The sequence below is a fragment of the Esox lucius genome, chromosome 9 (genome assembly GCF_011004845.1).
Source record: "Esox lucius isolate fEsoLuc1 chromosome 9, fEsoLuc1.pri, whole genome shotgun sequence".
NCBI classification, from domain to species: Eukaryota; Metazoa; Chordata; class Actinopteri; order Esociformes; family Esocidae; genus Esox; species Esox lucius.
This window is the reverse complement of record NC_047577.1, coordinates 24,649,957-24,675,602: the sequence shown is the minus strand read 5'-3', so window position 1 is coordinate 24,675,602 and position 25,646 is coordinate 24,649,957. Positions and strand designations below refer to the sequence as shown.

The 25,646-nt window shown below is 40.9% G+C and overlaps 1 protein-coding gene across 10 annotated transcripts in view; it reads right to left on the bottom strand.

Annotated features, from left to right (window-relative positions):
* LOC105030787 (echinoderm microtubule-associated protein-like 6) overlaps window positions 1-25,646 on the bottom strand; it is a 200,103-nt gene that overhangs the window by 63,401 nt on the left and 111,056 nt on the right. For 9 of the 10 annotated variants that reach the window (XR_004576137.1, XR_004576136.1, XR_004576135.1 and 6 more), the window contains exons 35-37: window positions 21,678-21,835; window positions 20,814-20,928; window positions 19,892-20,080 (exon numbers count right to left, since the gene is read on the bottom strand). Coding sequence is in view for 7 of the 10 variants with exons in the window: in XM_034294192.1 (XP_034150083.1) it covers window positions 19,892-20,080; window positions 20,814-20,928; window positions 21,678-21,835 (462 nt within the window). In the remaining 3 variants the exon portion in view is untranslated. The remainder of the gene's footprint in view (window positions 1-19,891; window positions 20,081-20,813; window positions 20,929-21,677; window positions 21,836-25,646) is intronic. The other variant, XM_034294195.1, reaches the window with a different exon arrangement.

Genomic DNA, 25,646 nt, shown 5'->3' with positions numbered 1-25,646 from the left:
CTCTCTCTTTCACACACAAATATACTCTCAAGCCCAAACACATTTGCTTTCACACACAAACATAATCTCAAACACAAATGCACTCACATGTACAAACAAACTCTTTCTCAAGCACAAAGGCACTTTCACTCACAAACGCACTCTCATGCATGCACACACACTTTCTCAAGCATTGCACATGCACAAACTCTCATGTAAGCACAAGCTCTCATGGAAGCACAAAATCTCACTCACGCACAAGCATACACTCAAGCTTAAACACACTCTTTCTCATGCGCACACACTATTACGCAGGAATGCACACATATACACACACGCAAACACACACTCTCATACAACCACACACACTCACGCAAGCAAAAAATCACTATCTCACGCACAACAATGAGCTTGCGCGCTCTCTCTCTCTCTCTCTCTCGCTCTCTCTCTGTGCATGCTGCAAGTGTGTGTGCACTCTTGAGAAGGGTTGGCTGCAGACGGGCACTGTCAGCAGGGGCACTTTGAATTTTCATGTACGCACATGGTATGCAAGTCATGCCCTGCTTTGGGGTTAACAAAATTCAAATGTGAAAAGTGAGAAACAGCGCCATCCTTTGCAATTGAATTTCCACACTCTACCGCTGTTTTCCTAACTTAATGAAAATGCAATGCGATTGCATTTTCATTGTCATGTTCTACCGGTCTGTCAGTCATTCTCAGAAGGCGAGACACTGTTTAACGTGCCAACCGGAAATAGGTAGGCTACAACTGTAGATGAATGGGTGCAGAGCTAGTGCCATTAATGTTGATTTCGCAGAACGTACTGAAAGCAATTAGATTTCCTGGTCAGATGCTCATGACAGAACAGAAACGCTAATTGAAAATGTAGCTGAATTCTCTGCAATCACTAATAATGATATTGCCCCATTAGGGTTAGGGGTTTATTTAAAAGAACATCACAGTGACTGTTAATCAGTGTTATTTAAGAGCAAAACATATATAACAGATTGTCTAAGTGTTAAGACGCTTCCTCTGCTGTTTTCAGTGGACACGTTTCAGCAATGTACATCTAGCATTATTATGTAATTGGTAGTCTAAATTAAATGGCTTACTCAAACCATCCCAGTGAACGATCGATGGCGGTCCACCTGTATTTTGTTGCTATCAGGCTGCAGGAGGCTATAATGTCCTACAGCCAGTGGTCCACCAGCTTTTGCCGCTTTTCTCCTGATCTCAATTTGCATAAGCTAATTTGCATCTCAGGCGGCTTTCCACCAGCGGCCCGACTGCGTTACACTGGCGGCTAGCCGCCGAAGAGAGGGCGTCCGCTGTGATCTGCTTGTGTTGCCATTTCCTTTCAGCAGAGATGCTATTGTACCCCTTTTGTTCTTGTACTGATTATTTGAATTAACTTTATTTTAATATTGTTAAACTTAATGTACAGAATTTTGGTCAACATTGGTAGTTTATAAATAAAATAGACTTTGACTTTTGCACTATTGCTTGAGTAAAAGACCTTTGTGTAGAAATGTACAGTAAAAAACAGCCGTCACATAGAAACAGCCATCTCTCGCCATTGCTTACCATAATATTTTCCCGAACTAAAGGCCATTTTCCACTGCATGGTACCGGCTCAACTACTCGCCTATAGCCTCAACTTTAATGCTTCATGGGGGACAGTTCTTTACTGTGTTTAAACACTGCCGTGTCCGTAGATGGCGTTATAGCAAATGTGAATTGCACGTAAGGCAAGACAAGCGACATTTTGAAAGCCGGGAATCCCACGCTGTAGTACCGTGAAAACTAGTAGGAACATTTCAGTGACTTGGTTCTTTTGTTCAGGAACAGGAACAATTCTTGTTCAGAGTGTGTAAGGTATAAGCAATATCCTCTGAATTGAACAATACAACATGTGGATTAGGACATTAGTTTACTACAATTTGATGAACTCTCGAAACAAACGAAGATCAAGATTTTTTTGGACATCTGACTGAAAATTATTGAACGCAGAGTCACCTACATAGTTCTGGTGAGTACTGTTCTGCTCTATTATAAATTACTAGCGTTAAGTGTTGTTAGGTTACTGAGTAATAACGTAATGACTGTTTTATATCAAACATGTTTGCAATATTATATTAACATTCAAAAAAATGTGTCAAAGTCATGTGGATAACGTTACTCGTGGCAGTAAATTTAGATAGACTAGCTAAACCTGCACTTGTTACAATTTCGTTACTGAGGTGTCTTTGTGTATCCACATTGTTCTTAGCTAGCCTGTGTGTGCCTTATGCTGCCGGTTTTTTAACCTCTTTTCTAAACATTGCTTTCAGGTGATGACGTTTTCTGTAGTTTTGTTCCTGGAGGAGGATGACTGTGTGGCAGTAGTTGCACGCCTGTGGCTCAAAGGGGGACTTTGCTACGGGCCACCACGCAGCATCACCAAGTTTGCCAGAACTTGTTCACCACCTGAAGACACCTGGAAGTCTGTCGCTTATAAGCTAATCAAGCATGAAGGTGAATTTGAAAATGTAATACAAATTTGAAACTTGGAATGAAAATATGTTTTGCAATGCTTACAAAACCTTAACTTTTCCTAGACACGTGAGAGAAAGGATGTGTATATCGCCAGAGGAGCGAAAATCGTTCCAGCGTGGGCCCCAACCACCCCAAGGACACACATCTTCACCACAACACCCTGTGGATTGCAGCCCTGGAGGTATGTGAATCTCGTAATTGCTGCAATGTTTACTTGGTTTCACCATATTTACCTGTTCACCAACTTTTATGCTTATTTTAAGGATGGAGCAAGCACAGTACTCCAAGGCACCAGAGAGGTACTCCAAGCCACCATGTAGAGGATTGCTTCATAGGTAAGTGTGGGTTTATTCACTTAACCCAGATGCTTAACTTGTTATTAAAGCATGTTGCTTCCGATTTTATTTGTCAATTTCAATTAATTTTTAAGGGCAAGAAGGCAGAGGTAGGGGGAGGTTTTAACTCTGCGCATTTTGGCGGAATACTGCGATTTGAGTTCTGATTGTAAAATAACCAGATATTTAGGACTGAATTATTAACTGTCTGTCTTCACTTTCAGAACATTTGGAGAAGATCAAGTGGCTGACTGAAAAGAACGTCGAGCTGAGGGCACAGCTGGATCTACAATCAGGTAAAGACAAGACTATAGTTAGGCTAGCATCTTGTCTTCATGAAACTGTATTTGTCTGAACATGTGCCCTTTACTAAAATGCAATACTTTACAGCTTATCTGAAATTACATGTATATGGCAGTTTTATTTTTTTCACTATTACTGTGCTTTTTAGCTTTTGATAAACGTCTGACTGAAGAGAATGTCAAGCTGAGGGCACAGCTGGCTCTACAACCAGGTAAAAACAAGACTATAGTTGAGCTAGCATGTTGTCTTCATGAAACATTTAATTTGTCTTGAATGTTATGCAATTCTCAAAATCATGTCAAACTATTTAAGTACAATATCTCATTACAGTATTACAGGAGCCTAAAGGAAGAATCCTTCCAACCGGGATGCCACTGACGAGGCTGTCCAGAACCAGGTCCCCAGGTACCAGAAAGGGGCAGCTGACCGTGCAGGTGGGAGAAGAAGTAGCGACAGTACAAGGGACCTATATGATTGGCATCTCCAGCACAAACAATATTGCTGCTAAACTACAGTACTCAATTTTTTTTTTAGAATTAATGTTCTTAATTCTGACTGTAGTTGTAGTGTTATTCTACCATTCATACGCTTATTGCACTGTTGCTAGGTCATACTTATGTACATTACTGCCATTCTAGCCCATGTTTATTTTGTATTGTATTATGTTTATTTTGTACTTTTTCACATTCAAATACTGTAATTTTACTATATCTGTTACTGGACACGTTTTCTTGCACTATATGATTTAAAAAAAAAATTATTTCAATTCATTTGCTCATGTTTATTTTGTATGTTTGCTGTATAATGCACGGTTTTTGTATGCATCTTGCACTATTTGAAATAAATTGGTTAGATTTAATTCAGTTCCTTGTCATTTGTGATATGACCAAAATTATTAGAAAGGATTATTATAAATAAAACCTAATATTGGGGTGTGAGGCATGGACAAGTGTAGCATAAAAGCTGGGTTTAGTGCATAAAAGCGGCTAGCCACCGTCGGGCCGCTGGTGTAAATAATACACTACAATATTCTATAATATACAGCTCTATAAAAAATTAAGAGACCACTGCACCTTTTTCGTTCTTTTCAAAAAAGTTTAAAAGGAAATTTTTGAGGGAGTAACAGAAGTGGTCAATTTGCAGTGGTCTCTTAATTTTAACCCTTCTGGTTCAAACTCCAAACCTTTTTTGACTTTTTTGGAAAGAAAAGAAAAAGGTGCAGTGGTCTCTTAATTTTTTCTCGAGCTGTATAATTTCATACAATATCACCTACTGTTACTGTGGAGAAAGTTTTGGTAGCTGTGGGTGAGAAGGTAGGTTACAAAAATGTTTTGTTCAAATTACACAACTTTTTTCTCCATCGACGCAGGTGACTATTTTGAATGTGTCTCTGTAATTCCTAATGAGCTCATGGAGCATGAGGTGCTGTGCTTTGGAAAGTTTGCGAGTTGTACCGCGTGGTTGCATACACCCAGTGCTGATGCAAGTGATGTCATTCCGGTGAAAAGTGTTTGTTTTTGGACATGTCATTTAAAGTCAAGCATGTGCAACTACTGGTAGTCAGCTGTGTTTTGAGTGTGGGGATGTAGGCCATAAGTGGCATGCTTGCCCCTGCAGGGAGACGGGTGAGGGTGGGTCTGGAGTTGTCGTTGTATCGCCTGGGCCTTCTGCTGTAGGGAAAGGCGAGCTGATGTGGGGATATCACCTTAAATGGTGGTTTGGGCAGTCAGAGGTGACTGCCTCTGATGAACAGGCAATTTTAGTTGTGTGCACTGAATTGTGCGCTGTCACGGAAGTGAGTGTAGCGCCTGATGTGCAACAGACACAGATTGTTTTTGCTGGTGAGGTTGACTATGCGGAGCTTCCCCCAAGCTGCTGTGTTGCCTAGTTCCAGTTGTGGACTGCAGAGAAGTGTTGTAGAGGTGACTGAAGGAGGTTGAAGCCTTTATTGATGGGGAGGAGGAGGTCGCTTCTGATGTGCCTGATGAAAGGATAGTAGATGGGAACAATTCACTCTATACTTTGGATCAAGTAAACAGTTCCAGGATCAGACTTTTGGAAAAAATTTACATTGTCAGATTATTGAGGTTAAGTTTGTGAGGTCAGCTGTAGTTCTACATAAGACCCTGGGTGTGGAAGGGTTGAGTGTAAAAAAAAAATCTAAACAATAATGGATATCATGCATTACAGGGTGTCTTTTTCTCATTTTCTGCTTTCCCTGGTCTTCTGTTTGTCTTCTGTTTGCTCTCTTTTTTGCTGGCCTGCATAAGCGGAGCCGGCCTAGAAGAGCAAATGTCTCTTACTGACTGAGTGCCTGTCTGAGTGGCTGACTACCCCTTGTTGAATAGCTTAGTGGTTAGAGATGCATACTACAGAACAAGAGGTCCTGCATTCAACTCCTGTAACAGTTAAAACACATTATGCCTGGGATTTGTTCCGGATAGACAAAGACTTCGCTGGCTATAACCTTCAGTAACTATGTAACAGGAAGCCTAAACTAAACAAAAACTTAGCTGGCTACAACCTTCAGTAGCTACACATAAAATGTATTGCAACTATTTCTGGTGGATATTCAAATTATGTATTATAATATTTGTTCAGGATAGACAAAAACCTTGCTGGCTAAATTATTTTCTCATCTTTTCACCTGTTGAAAAAGTCAGTTATAGTCACCTATATTGATATTTATTGTAGCAATGTCATTCACGAATGGCTAATAAGCTTAAAACTAGGGCTGCAACTAATGATTATTTTAATAATTGATGAATCTGTCGATTATTTTTTGTTATTAATCGATGAATCTGATAAAAAAAAACTAAAAACCATTCATTTCCAACCCTTTATACAAAAACAGAAAACATCTGCAAAACATCTTCAGAAAGTGCACAAACAGGTTGCCCCTTGAACATCCCTGAGCTGTTAAAGTAAGAATAAAAATAAATAAATAGACTAACACAAAAAACATACACATACTTTACATCTACGAAACATTTAGGCTTTTTTTAAATAAAGTGCACAAAAATATGTATATTTTTGTTTAAAGGGACCTGAGATGTCAGAACAACAAATAATTTATAAAAAACAAAGAGAATTACAAATCAGAAAACTTAACAGGATTTTTTTGAACGTTAGAACTGCACACACTCACAAACTCTCACACTCACAGATGCTCACACTCAGACACTCAAGACACACAGACACTCACCCTCTCTCACTCCCTTTGTTCAGACACTTTGCATTGCAATGCAAAAATGTGAGCATCTCCACAGGCTCCTGGCTCAGGCTCACTCTTTTCTTGGAGGCTATGTTTCCTGCTGCAGAAAACAGCCGCTCAAATGGTGTTGAGGTGGCAGGGATACATAGGTAAGACTTGGCTAGCCTGGCCAACATGAGATATCTGTCATTGTTAGACTTCCACCACAGTAATGAGTTTTCTTCCTCTTTTCTCCAAAGTATGTGAGGACTTCGTTCCTCACTTGGGTGTGGACATCCTCAGCTTAGCCTGCTCTATCCTCTTCTTCACCATCAGAACCAAGGAGTGAGTCAAGTAGAGTGGCCATTAGTTTGAACATGTAGGACTTCATCAGTTGAAAGACACTTCAATTTCCTAAACCTTGAGTCAAGGACAATCGCAAGAATCACTGTGTTTGGGGCTCTATCTGAGAAAGCTGTCTCCCTTTTCTATCTGTCCTGCAACTGCTTCCCAGCAGTGAGTTGGAAGGCCTGCAGCAGGGCTGACTCGTAGGCAGTACTCTGGGTGGACTTCAAGAGCCCCTTAACAAATAGAGGTATTGCAGATATTGTTGCATTTTTCTGTCCACTCATGAACACAGTGACACATTCAAAATGCTTGAGGACTGTTGAAAGCTCTTCCAGAAGGCTCCACTGGTCTGGTTTCAGATCCAGGTACCTTTTGCCTCTCTGTGTGACAGAGCTGTCGGACAGTGTTGCTGTTACAGGCCACCTTTGCTCAAGCAGTTGGCTTATCATATAGAATGTGCTATTCCACCTCATGCTTATGTCTTGAACAAGGCTGTGCTTAGGTGTGGCCATTTGTTGTTGTTTCTCCCTGAGCTTACTGCTCGCTTTTCTTAAAATATTCTACCAGACATCTTGCAGCCCCAGCAGTTTTTTCAATGCTTGGATGCTTCAACGCAGCATTGATCACAAGTTGCAAGGTATGGCCAGTGCAACGGATAGAGGACCACCCATGCTTCTCCTCCAGGATATTTGCCGCAGCCACAATATTAGCACCATTGTCATGGACTATGGCAATGATTCTGTTAGGAGGAATTTGAAATCTGGCTACTACCTGCTCCAACCACTCTGCAATGTTAGATGCAGTATGTCTGTCCTGCAGTGGCATGGTGGTGAGGCAGATTGACTGCATGTCCCAGTCATCTGTGATGTTGTGGCATGTAACGCCAAGGTAGGCTTCAGTTGCTACATTTGTCCATACATCAGTGGTGAGAGCAAGTTTGCTATTGTTGGTGTTTATTGTAGTCTTCACTTCCTTGAATGTCTTCTTCATATTTTCTCTCCATGAGCTTTGTGAAGTGGGACCTGGAGGGCAGAGTGTAACCAGGGCTCAAGGTCTGGATGATTTTAGTGAAGCCGTCATTTTCATCCATCGTCAGAGGCCTCATGTCAGTGACTAGCATGTTGAGAATACTATTCGTCAAGACAGCGGGTTGTTGTGGTGTACATGATGCATTTCCCATCAAGAAGCCTCTCATGGTGTGCTGTTTTTTTCTGGAATCAAAAAGATAGTATGAGTATGTGTAAAAAAGCAATTTACATCAACTCAATACATACTTTCATACATACTTGTTGTTTTAGTTACTAGTTGTGTAAAGGTAAGTAACCCAAAGAGAAGATACAGACAAGACACACACACACACACACACACACACACACACACAGATCACACACACACACACACAGACACACACACACACACACACACACACACACACACACACACACACACACACACACACACGATCACTTGAAGCTTTTTCATAAAATTATTACCATCATTGTAGTAAAGGCAAGTTCATTTATACACCACATTTAAACCCAGCTTAAGTGCTATAAAAAAAATAATTAAATTAAATTAAAAAGCACAACACACAGATATATTTGTCAACAATAACTGATATGGGACAAAGCACAGAATATATAAATGACAACAGATTGAAAAATTAATGGGCCAAAAAAGGCGAGTGAAAAAATTTCTTGCAAACTATATCACCCATGCTTTATTGTTGTTATTAACAAGCTAACTTGTCATGCTTGTCAAGCTGGATAACGAGTAAACACCAGCACCAGAAGAACTACAGGAGGGACGTTACGTTCCTCACTTCAAAACGGAACAAAAGTAGCATTCTGTAGTGACTTACCCTGCTGTTGAACTCCTTTCCTCCTCATCAAGGACTCCAAAATGTTTACGTTTTAGGTGCTGAATCATCACCGTGGTGCTCCCGTGCCATGCCATGTCGCTTTTGCATATCTTGCAATTAGCACACTTTTTCGATGTATTTAGTGTGAAATGCTCCCACACCTTGGATGACTTAGGTCATACTGATTTCTCTGCCTCCGCCATGTGGTTTCAGAACAACGTTACGGGTCTCCTCCGATGGTCTTTCCTCTACCTCCGCCATGTGTTTCAGAACACGTTACGGGTCTCTCCGATGGCCTTTCCTCTACTCTGCTCTGCTCTTTTTTTTTTGTTTTTTCGCTTTGCTCCACGCTCAACTTTTCTTTTTGAGTACGCAAACATCTCTGCGACTTATTGAGGGGCGTAATAGTCGCGCGACACAACAAATCGATAATGACATTTGTTGCCAACTCTTTTAATAATGAAATGTTATCGATTTTATCAAATCGTTGTTGCAGCCCTACTTAAAACAGCCATTGGCAAAAAACATACAGTTCATAGATGCTATTGTGGTGGAGGTAAACTTAATAAGAAACGTCAGTTTAACACACTGTTTAATGGTATCTAGCAACATATTCAAATTCGGCGTGATGTTAATGCATCACAAAATGATCTAATGTTGAAACACTATACCAACTGTAGTGGTTAAAGACACAGCCTCTTACATAGGAGACCAGGGTTCGAGTCCAGGGTCGGATGAATTAGGCTTGCCTGGTTTCTTGTTCTTTATGGAATTATTAAAAGTTGATTTTCTTAATATTAATGGAGGGAGGAATAGGAATAAGAGGGCTTGTGTATTGGAGGTGATTACACACAAAATTACACACAAAAATGCAATGTCGTTTTTGATAGCACAGGTTTGGAACCTCATCTGAAGTCTGTATCCTGTCTGTCTGGTGTGTTGACTGAGTTTGAGCTTTCTGATGTATGGAGAGTGAGAATTAGTGCAGCAAGGTTAGACAGTTTATATGTTTCAGAACGCTACTCTGGCAGTGGTGTGGTGTGAATTGTTTCCGTGGGGTTTTCGTATGGAGTTACAGTGGAAATAAAAAGTCTACACACCCCTGTTAAAATGCCAGGTTCTTGTGATGTAAAAGAATGAGACAAAGACAAATCATGTCAGAACTTTTCTCTCGTGTTTGTAGATTCAGTCAGAGGGCTCGTTTGGTGGGACTTATGGAATATCTGGACAGGAGCCTGGTAGATTGGAGTCTATAGGTAGCCATGACAGGTTTTTCCTGAAATGTACTTTAGAAGTCCATTAATCCCAAATGGAACACCAAACAGCTACCAAACGAAACATTCTCGTAAATGTGTCTGCTAGGAATGGACAGGAAAAGTCCCATACAAAAATACTGCTTGGAGGCGCTATAAACATCACCGATGTTTCTCACAATTTTGCCGTTGATAAAAACACACATAAATGACAACTCCTCCGAAACAGCTGAATGGATTTGGATTACAATCGGTGTGAAGGACCACTGGACTATTGTCTTTAAAAGTTATATAAGAAAAGTTGATCTCAAGCAATATTGCCTCCATTTTGACATCTGTGAAAAACTCATTAACGACATCTCCTCTGAGACTGCTGAACAGATTTGCATGCTGTTGGGTGTGATGGACCTTTGAACCATTATCTTTAAATGTTATTTAAGGAAAGTTGATATCTCAAACAATATGGCTGAAATCAGCGACTGAAATTGATGTGGCCATAAATCCACATGGGAATATCCGACAGCTACCAAACTAATCATGCCCATTAACATCTCTGCCACAAATGGACAACATAATTCAAGTATAGAATGACCTTATGGGGGCACTATAAACCTCACCAGTGTTTTGCATTATTTTGCCATCTTAAATGACATCTCTGAGACCGTTGAATGGATTGGAATGCTGTTTGCTGTGAAGGATCTGTGGACCATTATCTCTAAAAGTCTGTAAGAAAGTTGACAACTCAAACGTTGAATTGAACATAGTTGTGGCAACTCTTATATAAGGCTATAAATCCTAAAAGGATTATCCAAGAAAGATGCTACTTGCTTTACAGATAAACACCAAGGCCAGGAATGAACCCTGAAATTAAGGTATGAACAGCTAGCTCTTATGGTGTTGCTACAAACCTCACAGATTTTAAGACATTCACCAAAAATCTGCCAAATATGTCAGAGACATAACTTTCTGGAGATGTTAATCAATAAATTAGGTAACTGAGCCTACATTTCTTCAGCTTAACAAGCTAAACCTTTTTCCATTCAAAGTCAATGGTATTAGGAATTCAACAAGGGTGACATATCATTTTGGCCACTGCGTGTGCATGTGACGTTAGAGGAAGAGGATTTTGGCTGTCACTCAGCTGTGTGGCTAACGCAGAGTGGCTAACGGAGGGTGGCTAACACAAGATGGCTAATATATGCACTACTCCCTCCACACTATCACACACACATTGTATTCTCTCTTCGCACACAATCCACACTCTCCTCCCCCCACTCCTCACCAAGACACATTCTTTGCTCCACACACACATTCCTACCCTACCCTCTACTCCCTCCTTCCAAATACTCTTTCTCCTGTCTCTCTTTACACACACTCTTATATCTCCATATAAAATGACACACACATTCTCCTGTCACTCAGCATACAGACATTCCTATTTTCATCCAAGAAACCCAACTCCTCCCCTACAAGCACAATGTCCCATATTTCTACAAATAACACATAACTCCACTTAATACACACATGGTTTTTGCCAGACCAAAACTGAGTAAGTGAGGGAGTGCTAGGCTATTCCTTGTTAAATAGCATAGTGGTTAGAGACACAGACTGCTATGCAGCCGACCGCTGTTCCAGCCTTGCTGCTGACAAAACAAATTACATATTAGGATTTGTTCAGAATAGACAAAAACTTTGCTGGCTGCAACCTTCAGTAGCTGTGTTATAGTATGCCTAAAATGAAACTGTTTCCAGTTATATTGTAAATGTTTTTGGTGGATTTTCAAAATATGCGTCTGTGTATGCTATTTGGGGTATTGTAGATCACAACCCATTCAGACTATTTGGACTGCCAGCAGGCCCTGTGGTGTAGTGGGAACATCCTGGTCCTTCAATATTGTGACCCCAGTTCAATTCCCTTCTCAGACATTCCAAATTCTGTATCTCATAAATGTTTATCCACTAGGTGCTTTTCAGCCATCACACAACAATACATATCTGTAATACCATGATTTTCATATATTTGAGAGAATAATTGTATTACGTCTAGATTCCGTCTCTGCTCTTTGCGGATTATGTTGTCGTGTTGGCTCAAACCAGGACCTTCAGCAAGCACTGGGACAGTTTGCAGCCGAGTGTGAAGCGGTTGGGATGAGAATCAGTACATCCAAATCCGAGGCCATGGTCCTCAGTCGGAAAAGGGTGGCTTGCCCACTTCAGGTTGGTGGAGAGTGCCTGCTTCAAGTGGAGGAGTTTAAGTATCTAGGGGTCTTGTTCACGAGTGAGGGGAGGATGGAACGGGAGATTGACAGACGGATCGGTGCAGCTTCTGTAGTAATGCGGTCGATGGATCGGTCTGTCATGGTGAAGAAAGAGCTGAGCCGCAAGGCGAAGCTCTCGATTTACCGGTCAATCTACGTTCCTACTCTCACCTATGGTCATGAGCTTTGGGTCATGACCGAAAGGACAAGATCCCGGATACAGGTGGCCGAAATGAGCTTTCTCCGCAGGGTGGCTGGGCGAGATAGGGTGAAAAGCTCGGTCACCCGGGAGGAGCTCAGAGTAGAGCCGCTGCTCCTCCACATCGAGAAGGGTCAGCTGAGGTGGCTTGGGCATCTGTTCCGGATGCCTCCTGAACGCCATCCTGGGAAGGTGTTCAGGGCCCGTCCCACCGGGAGGAGACCCCGGGGAAGACCTAGGACACGCTGGAGAGACTATGTCTCCCGGCTGGCCTGGGAACGCCTCGGTGTCCCCCCGGAAGAGCTAGAGGAAGTGTCTAGGGAGAGGGAAGTCTGGGCATATCTGCTTAGACTGCTGCCCCCGCGACCCGGCCCCGGATAAGCGGAAGAAGATAGATGGACCCTTTTATACTGTTATTGTTTTCCAAAGAAAGGAACCAGCCATGGAGTGATTGGAGTCATTGATTTTGTTATAAGTAGCCTGTATAGCTATTAGCTTGCCATCTATTGTAATCTTTGTACAACAGTACACTTTAGTTCCGTTAACAAACATTTTGTTGCCCACTTTATCTCAGCAAAATTGTAATGGCTGGGGTGAAATTTACATTTGGAGAGGATAGAGAGCTGTAGGGACAACCAGTAGCCCATGTGGTGTAGTTAAGACATCCTTGTTCTTCAATATTCTGACCCTGGTTCGATTTCCCTCTGAGATGTTCCAAATTTTGTATTTCAGAAATGTATATCCACTTTGTACTTTTCAGCCTTCACAAAACAATATACAGTATTACGAATTGTTGCCTTTTATGTATTATTCCCTTAATCATGTATACAGACCCGGTGACACATGGGCATTGCCTCCCAGCAAGAATTATTTGACCCCCAAAAATAGTTCGGATAAGATACTTCCCAATACTGTACTTCACTAATTACTGTTGGGAATCTAGGCTAGCTCTCTTGCCTTCATCTGCAAATGCGATCGAAGATGTTCTTTCAGTGATGTGATCACTAAGCTACAAAGAATGTGTAACTACTGCAGTTACTAAAGCTTTCAAATTTGATTAACAGCTGTGTATTTTGCTTGTATATAGCCTCAGCAAGCCATGCATGCAAAGATTATTTGCTTTCTGTCGGTCGTGCTTTAGCTACTATTCTATGATGATGAGTAGGACAAATGTGCCCGTCCATGGCAACAACAACTTTTGTTCTAGCGCCTGCATGCAAACCTGCCTCGACTATAAATCACTTTGAGTCAACTCCTATTGTTTTAAATAAAAGTGACTTGACTTTCCACCAAGTGGGATATTGGTTAAATTCTGCTTACAGAATTGTCAACTGTATCTGGGAGACCCGCACCGCTGATGTTACCGTGCGTCTGAGTCTCCGTAACCAGGGCAACGATGGTGTTCAATGACAGAATTCGCCTGTAATTCTGATTAAATACTTCTCCGCATTGTTTCATGAAACTCTTTTGGTTTTATTATTTTTCGTGTCAATCCATGCTTAAAGTAGGGTGTGCACAAATTAAACAACACTACCGTTGTTTGTTCCTTGGGGTTTAAGGCCAGGCTAACCCTAACCCTAACTGCTGATGTAAAAAGGGCTTTCTAAATAAATTTGATTGATCATTGTTCGCGAATTTGATCAAATCGCGTCCCATATTGATTCTGTAAAGGACAGTGCATTATATTTTTCAATACGGGATGATACCCGTGAAAACGTGTCCTAGATACCTACGCTATAGACTCCAATCTACCAGGCTCCAGTCCGGATATTCCATAATTCCTACCAAGCGAGCCCTCAGACTGAAAACACGCACACAAGAACTTGTTGACCAAAGGAAAATGTGTATAAAATTCTGATACGTAAATAAACTTAAGATTTGTAAATGTAAGTCAACACTTGTAAATGTTAAGCAACAGTTGTAAATGTTTTACAGATTTGTGTTTTATTTGTGAAATAAAAACACAGATTTTCTAGATATACACTCGCCTAAAGGATTATTAGGAACTCCATACAAATACTGTGTTTGACCCACTTTCGCCTTCAGAACTGCATTAACTCTAAGTGGCATTGATTCAACAAGGTGCTGAAAGCATTCTTTAGAAATGTTGGCCCATATTGATAGGATAGCATCTTGCAGTTGATGGAGATTTGTGGGATGCACATCCAGGGCACGAAGCTCCCGTTCCACCACATCCCAAAGATGCTCTGTTGGGTTGAGATCTGGTGACTGTGGGGGCCATTTCAGTACAGTGAACTCATTGTCATGTTCAAGAAACCAATTTGAAATGATTCGAGCTTTGTGACATGGTGCATTATCCTGCTGGAAGTAGCCATCAGAGGATGGGTACATGGTGGTCATAAAGGGATGGACATGGTCAGAAACAATGCTCAGGTAGGCCGTGGCATTTAAACGATGCCCAATTGGCACTAAGGGGCCTAAAGTGTGCCAAGAAAACATCCCCCACACCATTACACCACCACCACCAGCCTGCACAGTGGTAACAAGGCATGATGGATCCTTGTTCTCATTCTGTTTACGCCAAATTCTGACTCTACCATCTGAATGTCTCAACAGAAATCGAGACTCATCAGACCAGGCAACATTCTTCCAGTCTTCAACTGTTCAATTTTGGTGAGCTCGTGCAAATTGTAGCCTCTTTTTCCTCTTTGTAGTGGAGATGAGTGGTACCCGGTGGGGTCTTCTGCTGTTGTAGCCCATCCGCCTCAAGGTTGTGCGTGTTGTGGCTTCACAAATGGTTGTGCGTGAAAATCCCAGTAACTGAGCAGATTGTGAAATACTCAGACCGGCCTGTCTGGTACCAACAACCATGCCATGCTCAAAATTGCTTAAATCACCTTTCTTTCCCATTCTGACATTCACTTCAGAGTTCAGGAGATTTTCTTGACCAGGACCACACCCATAAATGCATTGAAGCAACTGCCATGTGACTGGTTGATTAGATAATTGCATTAATGAGAAATTGAACAGGTGTTCCTAATAATCCTTTAGGTGAGTGTATTTACGAATACTGAGACACATCTAACTCCATATTTTCGGATCTTCATTTTATTACTGTTGATTTTAAATTGTTCTGTCCACGACGGTCAATGTCACATTGGTATTTTAATATTAAGTTGTTACAGGATATCATGTTTTGTGAAAGGTTTTTGTTTTGGGGACAGTGGAAGTCATTGAAACTGAATTTTGAGTCCTTGAGAAAATGCTGGGAGGTTAGGAAGGCCCAAATACCTGTGTTTTGTCAACAGTATACTGCTCTGTCTGAGCTGAAACTAGTCACTCAGGCAGACCCTGGGTTGGCCATGACTTTACAAGATAAGAAACATGAATTAAGATCTTTTTGCATGAAAGAGTGTAGGGTGCCTTGATCAGGTCTTGCTTTGCCACCCTCAAAGATATGGAATCTCCAAGTACTTTTTTCTTTAACCTGGGCCAGTCAATATCGCCACAGAAACAAATGGTCTGCCTTTGTCTCCCTGATGGGAAAGTGACTACGGATGATGTTTAGATGTGCTGACATTCTGTGGATTTCTACTCTGCACTTTATAAAGTAGAGGCCTTTTATTCTAAACAGCTGTTTGATGGACTTCCCCAACTGGATCCTGAGCAGACAGCTGCTTTGGATTCAAATATTACAATGCAAGAACTGTCCACTGCTGTTACGCAGCTCTCCTCAGGTCACGCCCCTGGTAGTGATGGTTTACCGTCAGATTTTTATAAGCATTTTTGGGGATAGAGGGGGATCATTTCGTGAGGGGGTTTCTTCCTGTTTCGTGTCAACGTGCTGTGCTTTCATTGTTGCCTAAGAAGGGGGATTTGGTACCCTTTGGCATCATGTCCACAGTACCAGATTATTTCTAAGTGTCTCGCAAACTGGTTGAATTTATATCTGGGGCTGTTGGTACACAAAGACCAATTATATTGTATACCTGATCCTTATATTGTGGGTGGGGGTGGGGGTGGCTACAGTGGGGAGAACAAGTATTTGATACACTGCCGATTTTGCAGGTTTTCCTACTTACAAAAATGTAGAGGTCTGTAATTTTCATCATAGGTACACTTCAACTGTAAGAGACAGAATCAAAAAAACAAACAGAAAATCACATTGTATGATTTTTAAATAATAAATTTTCATTTTATTGCATGACATAAGTATTTGATCACCTACCAACCAGTTAGAATTCCGACTCTCACAGACCTGTTAGTTTTTCTTTAAGAAGCCCTCCAGTTCTTCACTCATTACCTGTATTAACTGCAACCTGTTTGAACTTGTTACCTGTATAAAAGACACCTGTCCACACACTTAATCAAACAAACGCCAACCTCTCCACAAGGGCCAAGACCAGAGAGCTGTGTAAGAACATCAGGGATGAAATTGTAGACCTGCACAAGGCTGGGATGGGCTACAGGACAATAGGCAAGCAGCTTGGTGAAAAGGCAATAACTGTTGGCGCAATTATTAGAAAATGGAAGAAGTTCAATATGACGGTCATTCTCCCTCGGTCTGGGGCTCCATGTAAGATCTCACCTCGTGGGGCATCAATGATCATGAGGAAGGTGAGGGAACCGCCCAGAACCACATGGCAGGACATGGTCAGTGACCTAAAGAGAGCTGGGACAACAGTCTCAAAGAAAACCATAAGTAACACACTATGCCGTCATGGATTAAAATCCTGCAGCGCATGCAAGCTCAAGTCAGCGCATGTCCAGGCCTGTCTGAAGTTTGCCAATGACCATCTGGATGATCCAGAGGAGGAATGGGAGAAGGTCATGTGGTCTGATGAGACAAAAATAGAGCCTTTTGGTCTAAACTCCACTCACCGTGTTTGGAGGAAGAAGAAGGATGAGTAGAACCCCAAAAACACCATCCCAACCATGAAGCATGGAGGTGGAAAAATCATTATTTGGGGATGTTTTTCCAGGGAAGGTGTTCCGGTCCCGTCCCACCGGGAGGAGACCCCGGGGAAGACCTAGGACACGCTGGAGGGACTATGTCTCCCGGCTGGCCTGGGAACGCCTCGGTGTCCCCCCGGAAGAGCTGGAGGAAGTGTCTGGGGAGAGGGAAGTCTGGGCATCCCTGCTTAGACTGCTGCCCCCGCGACCCGGCCCCGGATGAAGCGGAAGAAGATGATGATGATGATGATGATGATGATGGGGATGTTTTTCTGCAAAGGGGACAGGATGACTGCACCGTATTGAGGGGAGAATGGATGGAGCCATGTATCGCGAGATCTTAGCGAACAACCTTCTTCCCTCAGTAACAGCATTGAAGATGGGTCGTGGCTGGGTCTTCCAGCATGACAATAACCCAAAAAAAATAGTCAGGGCAACTAAGGAGTGGCTCTGTAAGAAGCATCTCAAGGTCCTGGAGTGGCCTAGCCAGTCTCCAGACCTGAAACCAATAGAACATCTTTGGAGGGAGCTGAAAGTCCTTATTGCCCAGTGACAGCCCCAAACCTGAAGGAAGGGGAGAAGGTCTGTATGGAGGAGTGGGTGAAAATCCCTGCTGCAGTTTGTGCAAACCTGGTCAAGCACTACAGGAAACGTATGATCTCTGTAACAAAGGTTTCTGTACGAAATATTAAGTTCTGCTTTTCTGATGTATCAAATACTTATGTCATGCAATAAAATGCAAATTAATTACTTAAAATTCATACAATGTGATTTTCTGGATTTTTGTTTTAGATTCAGTCACTCACAGTTAAATATTACCTATGATAAGAATTACAGACTTCTACATGCTTTGTAAGTGTGAAAACCTGCAAAATCGGCAGTGTATCAAATACTTGTTCTCCCCACTGTATATGAAAGGACCTATGCTTGGAAGAGCTTTTACCCACCTGCATACTAAAAGACAAATTACCTAAGTGAATACCTAAGTAGAAGTGAGTAGAAAATGTCTGTGTAAGTAAGATGTGAATTGACCCCCCAGATGATAATCTTTAGACTATAGTTATCATTAACCATTAACCTACTACAGTGAGCCAGTAAAGTCATTGTTTTTCTGACTACTAAGAAATTAACAGTGGGTCTATAGTCCAGTCTAGTGATTGCCCAAAACGTTGTCAAAAAGTAGCTGACTAGAAGAAATGGAGCAGTTATCGTACAGTAATCTGTTTTTGGTGACAAAAAACGCTGCCTGGTTTTATTACAAATGTAAAATTTCTCATAACGAACATGATGCAATATACTACAGTACTACAGTACTGTTCAAAGGTTTGGGGTCACCTCGAAATGTCCTGGTTTTCAATAGGAAAGCAAATCTGTCCATTAGTCCATTAAAATTACATCAAAATGATCAGGAATACAGTCTAGACATTGTTAATGTTTAAAATGACTATTGTAGTGAGAAACGGAAGATTTTTATAGAATATCAACATTAGTGTTCAGAGGTCCATTATCAGCAACCATCACTCCTGTGTTCCAATCACACAGTGTTTGTTTATGATTTTAAAAGGCTAATTGATCATTACAAAACCATTTTGCAATTATACTAGCAGAGCTAAAAACAGTTGTGCTTATTAAAGAAGCAATACAACTTGCCTTCTTTAGACTAGTAGAGTATCTCGAGCATCAGAAATTGTGGGTTCGATTACAGGCTCAAAATGGCCAGTACCAAAGAGCTTCTTTTTTTTAACTCATCAGTCTAATCATGTTCTGAGAAAGTCGATTCCATGCAAAAAATTGCCAAGAAACTGAAGATCTCGTGCAACTCTGCGTACCACTCCCTTTACAGAACAGTGCACACTGGCTCTAACCAGAATAGAAAGAGGAGTGGTGGGCCCCAGTGCACAACTGAGCAAGAGGACAAATACATTAGTGTTTAGTTTGAGAAACAGACACCTCACAGGTCCTCAACTGGTAGCTTAATTAAATAGTACCAGCAAAACACTAGTCTCAACGTCAACAGTGAAGAGGCAACTGCGGGATAAAAGATTAAGATGGGCAAAAGAACAAAGTCACTGTACAGATGAATATTGGTAAAAAGTGTTATGGACTTAAGTTTGAGGTGTTCGGCTCACAAAGAATATTTGTGAGATGTAGACCAAGTGAAAAGATGCTGGAGGAGTGCTTGACACCATCTGTGGGAAGTGCTTCAGGAAGCATGGGGTGAAATCTCTTCAGATTAGCTCAACAAATTGAAAACTAGAATGCCAATTCTGCAAGGCTGTAATTGCTGCAAATGGAGGAATATATTTTGAAAGACATAAATACATTTTTAACCTTGTCAATAACTATATTACCTATTCATTTAGCTATGTTTCCTATTCCAACTCACTGAATGTATGTTATCATGGGAAACAAAGACATTTCTATGTGACCCCTAACTGTTGAACAGTAGTGTATCTGTTGCATTTATTGGCTATACGTTGACAAGATGTTGGGCACTATGTTGTTTAGCTCTCTTCAGTAACAGGTTACACTAGACAAACAAATGAAATGACACAGCAAAATAATAATTTGCAAAAGAAATGTTGTGATGTGCTAAGCAGTCTGTCAAATAACTAACAAATACCAAAGAAATATGAAGACCAATATTTTTACAGTTTCTTTCCCAAACACACCAGCACATCTTACTCAACTGTTTTCCATCCTTATCACTCACCTTATCTGCTAGGTCCCATATGCGGATCGTGCCGTCATCGCTGGCAGAAATGAACATGTCTTTGGAGGGGTGTGTAGCTAGTCCCCAGATTCTGCCCTGAGTGTGTCCGTTGATCATGGTATTGGAGGCTGCATTCTTTTCGCCTACCTCAATGATCTCACCATCTTTAGTTCCCACTAAAATTTTACCCTGGATTAAAAGGTTAAATAAACAAAACATAATATGAGATACTTACTGTGAAAAATGATTTCAAGCAGCACCCGGGCAGTAAGATTTTATCTGCTCAGAAAAACATGTTATCAAATTTGAATAAATTCAAATAAATTAAGAAAAGCAAAAATTAAAAAAAAACTTTTTAAAAGTAAATAATACATAATGAGTGATCACGTTCAATTGTTGAACTATTTGCCTGGGCAGTCTTTCACAGAGTGGTGAACCACTCCCCATCTTTACTTCCAAAAGACTCATCCTCTCTGGGATGTTCTTTGTATACCCAATCATGTTACTGACTTGTTGCCAATTAATATAATTATGTTTTATTAGCATTACACAACTTTTCCAGTCTTTTGTGGTCCCTGTCCCAGCTTTTTTGCTAGCATCAAATTATCGTATTTAATACAAAGGGGGCATTATATTTTTCAAGAAACAATATCATTTCTCAGTTTCAACATTGGATATGTTATCTTTGTACTATTTCCAATTGAATATAGGGTTTAAATCATTTGCACATCACTGCATTCTGTTTTTACTTCATTTTACTTCACTACATTTTACACAGTGTCCCAACATTTTGGGAAAAGGGTTGTAGAAAATGATGGCATGACTAAGTTTTAGTTCACTCCATCACAATCTTGGGTCTAATCCAGCATTCACGCATCACAAAGCACACATTAGTTTAAGTGGGCAGAACACATAACCGTACCTTCCCCCGGCACACAGATCGAACATTCTCCACTGCCTGCCCCGTCTCCAGTTGGAACGCCCTACAGCGTTTCATCTCTTGATCCCACAACTTAACTGCTCCGCCCTCTTTAGTCCTGTTATAATCACAAATAAGTTGATTTGCGTCAATTTATGTAATACATGTTCTATGTTGTGGTATGTTCTTACGATTGTCATGTTGTTGATTTGACCCCTGTGGATGGAACTGAAATGAAAACAAACATGCAGGTGCACACAGAAAGCTTTGTTGATTGCCATACATCTCCTTTAAAATACATGTATGTTTTAGGATGATGAAAAGAATAGGAAATAAAATGTATCTTATATTTGAGTATGCATCGATCAATGATGGTCTGGGTCACCAGTGATTGACTGGCCCTCTGCTTAACAATAACTGGACCAGGAATGTAATGATGTGTGTATGTAACCAACAACAAGTTCTGTTGCTAACAGTATAGCTTCCGCCCTGACAGTTTACCTCCCCCCACACTTGGCACAAACTCTGATCCTCTACTTCGTAAAAAACACACATGATCTTCCTACGCTCCAATCATTTGAGTTATACAAAAATGACCAATTGTATAGCCCAATCAGAAACATTCCTAGCAAGCTGTTTAGGGAGCTGAAGGGTTGTTCTTAACTCTGTTACATGTAGAAAGATTAGAAATCATTGATATACTCGGCAATGACATTGATTATGAGTGTGTTCCTCTTTGTACGTGTGAACTGATTCAGAACCGGTGGGGTTAACTTTCATAGTAAATCTTGTGATTTGGCTTTCACTCAGTGTTCTGGTTTTCAGTTGAGAGAGTTAACATTATGTAACCTGTGTCTGTGTACTCACGGCCTCTCTTTCCCTCCTGTCACAATGAGTCCGTCCCTGAGCGTGGTATACATGGTAAAAACAGGGCCTGTATGTGCTTTGGCCACCACTCGTACCAAGAAGTGTTCTCGCCATACATACACATCTCCATTTATGGCACCAGTAAATGTGAGGTTATTCTGTAAAAAAAAAAATAGACAAAACTCTTATTAAAAGTAGCATGAGTACTTTTTTTTTTTTTTTTACAATTTATTTGAACAGAGAAAACATACTGAGACCTGTTGAGAAAAAGGGCAGAGTACAGGAGGTGAGCCGAGGGTTTCGGGAGCAGCAGCCGACGATGGATCAACAATCTACACCAGGACATGAGACGGATGATGTACAACTACCCCCCTTTATTAGTAGGTAAGTATATTTTTTATAGTATATATTAGGGTCAAAAGAAGTGGGTTGACCACGTATTCGTTCCTGAGAAGGAATACGAAACTTGTGTCCCCGCCATAAAATGGTGGAGAACGCCTGGACTGACAGAAGGTCAGCATTAGTTAGATACGATTTTTAAAAGAGTTTAATCGAAGATAAGCATATTTTTTATAGTATATGTTAGGGTAAAAAAAAGTGTCCCCGCCATTAAAAGATCCAACCTCTGGCATTGCGTCTGGGTACACATTGCACAGAGTGTTAGGAGGTTGGCTTAGAGCCAGATAGGAGGGGAACAGTCTGACAAGGGTTGGTGAGTTACAGCTGGGAAATACCCACACCTAGGAGAAAACCAGAAAATAGTTTAAACGGACCTAAAGGGGACCTGAGGGCTATATAAAGCCAGCGCAAGTACGGCTTTCAGTACCTCGGGCTCGATGAGTGAACTGGTTCTAAATAAGCACAAATATAAATATTGTTGAGTGTTAGGAACCACCGGGTTGCAACATAAAAAGTTCCTCCGTCTGAGGTTTGATCGATAGGAGCGTTCCAGACTTAGGACGCATATCATAAGCCAGGGTGGAAGTTAACTGACCTTGCAGTAAGTCAAGTTACGCCTTACGCTACATTCCAGTGCCTGGTAAACTGAGTTCGGTGTAATCCCTCCAAAGACGTAAAAAAAAAGTTCTTAATAAAATAAAAATGTCTGGCCTTGCCATGAAAGGTTTCAAAAGCAGTTCCTAATCAGAAACAGGTTTATGTAATGTACTACGAAGGAAAAAAGATCACATCATACAGCAACTTAACAATACTTGTTGTGACATTGTTGCTAAATTCAGAGGTCTAAAGAAATCACATGAAAGTCAAAGAATGTACCAATTTTAAAGCAATATGGTATTAAAATAATAAAGACAGCTATGTCATGTCAGAAAGTAGGTAAAATTTACATTTAAATCAAAATAGTATACTATATATAGATCACTGCAGTGAAAATATAACAAAATGCATTATTTAATTATTAAGCTACACCCTGTCATTAAAGAAATGCACAGTGGGTCAATATTCTACGGTGGCCCGAAAGTGCAAAACACAACCACTAATACAATTACACACCCCCAATAAAAATACTCGCCCCAATAGCGTAAAACACAACCACAAAAATTATTTCACACCCCCAATACCACACACCGTCCCCAAACATAAATGCATTCCCCCCAAATACAAAACTGATCCCCTGCTGATTTTGTATGTTTGCCCACTGACAAAGAAATTATTCGTCTATAATTGTTATGGTAGGTTTATTTGAACAGTGAGAGACAGAATAACAACAAAAAACTCCAGAAAAATGTTATAAATTGATTTGCAATTTAATGAGTGAAATAAGTATTTAATCCCCTCTCAATCAAAAATATTTCTGGCTCCAAGGTGTCTTTTATACAGGATGGTGACATTTTATGGTTTATGTGTGAGTTACATCAAAGTGGGCATTACCCCAGGGGGCTTCTCACCCCACGTTACCATATAACATTGCGAGGTCCGCTTTGCACGTATATCTAATGGAATGACTTAACTGTGACAGCAGCTTACTGGGTCGGCTATTAATCATTAACAAGTCGAATTAGATAATATCCAGAGATGTAAATCTTCACCAGCTTGCTGTCTACATGTCCAGTTATTTAAAATAAATAGTCAAATAAAAATAAATCAGCCATCAAATGCTACATTTTTTGTATATACCATGGGAATCATTCATTTGTGAACACTACCAACGCTCTCACCCTGTACATATAGAATATTTAACATTCTACATAAAAGAGATAAGAGGTCTATCATAGGATGTTTGTGAAACCCTGAGCTCACACTTTATGAATGTATATGTATCAATATAACCATCACCGAATCATGAAAGGTATCCAAGTGTAATGATAAATACATGGGAAAATCAAGTATAGTGGACAAGTAACACGGAGGGCCCTAATGGCTCCATTATTTTTACACACATTCTACAAACCTGCGCCACCAATATTTAACAGGGAACAGATCTTGGACGGTTGCGAAACAATGGTAGCGGATGGAGAGAGAGATCCGCCCAAGAATTAGCATTAGGGGATGGCCAGGAAGGTTTTGCAAGATATCACTGTATAAAGATGTGTGTCCCGAGTTGACAAGACAGTTGTTCTTGCAGGTCAACTCGGCTTTTATGATTGTTCATTAAAAGTCTGATTTGAATCCACAAACTCCTGAGTTATTGCATCTCTTTGAGTTATTGCATCCTTTTTGGCGAGAAGATATATTTCTCCACGACATACACATCAGCAATGCATGAACAGCACCAGACAGAGTTAGATAACCTCAATTCTGAGATATTCTTAGATATGTCTTAGATATGAACTCATTGTCATGTTCAAGAAACCAATTTGAAATGATTCGAGCTTTGTGACATGGTGCATTATCCTGCTGGAAGTAGCCATCAAAGGAGGAGTACATGGTGGTCATAAAGGGATGGACATGGTCAGAAACAATGCTCAGGTAGGCCGTGGCATTTAAACGATGTCCAATTGGCACTAAGGGGCCTAAAGTGTGCCAAGAAAACATCCCCCACACCATTACACCACCACCACCAGCCTGCACAGTGGTAACAAGGCATGATGGATCCTTGTTCTCATTCTGTTTACGCCAAATTCTGACTCTACCATCTGAATGTCTCAACAGAAATCGAGACTCATCAGACCAGGCAACATTCTTCCAGTCTTCAACTGTCCAATTTTGGTGAGCTCCTGCAAATTGTAGCCTCTTTTTCCTATTTGTAGTGGAGATGAGTGGTAACCGGTGGGGTCTCCTGCTGTTGTAGCCCATCCGCCTCAAGGTTGTGTGTGTTGTGGCTTCACAAATGCTTTGCTGCATACCTCGGTTGTAACGAGTGGTTATTTCAATCAAAGTTGCTCTTCTATCAGCTTGAATCAGTCGGCCCATTCTCCTCTGACCTCTAGCATCAACAAGGCATTTTCGCCCACAGGACTGCCACATACTGGATGTTTTTCCCTTTTCACACCATACTTGGTAAACCCTAGAAATGGTTGTGCGTGAAAATCCCAGTAACTGAGCAGATTGTGAAATACTCAGACCGGCCTGTCTGGTACCAACAACCATGCCATGCTCAAAATTGCTTAAATCACCTTTCTTTCCCATTCTGACATTCAGTTTGGAGTTCAGGAGATTTTCTTGACCAGGACCACACCCTTAAATGCATTGAAGCAACTGCCATGTGATTGGTTGATTAGATAATTGCATTAATGAGAAATTGAACAGGTGTTCCTAATAATCCTTTAGGTGAGTGTATAATAATGATAGAGAAACACTGTTGAAACCAGTATCAACCGAAAACAGTAGAGGGAGCGGTACTTAGCACTTAGACAATAATCATATATATTGTACTGTTAAATTAACAGTATCATAGTGATGGCAAGAGGAAGTTGTTAAGAAGAAAAATCTGTTTAAGATTTTGAAGGTATGGGCATGTATGTCTCTTACTGGAACTGCCTCACTTGCCTTTATTCATTATGTAACTCA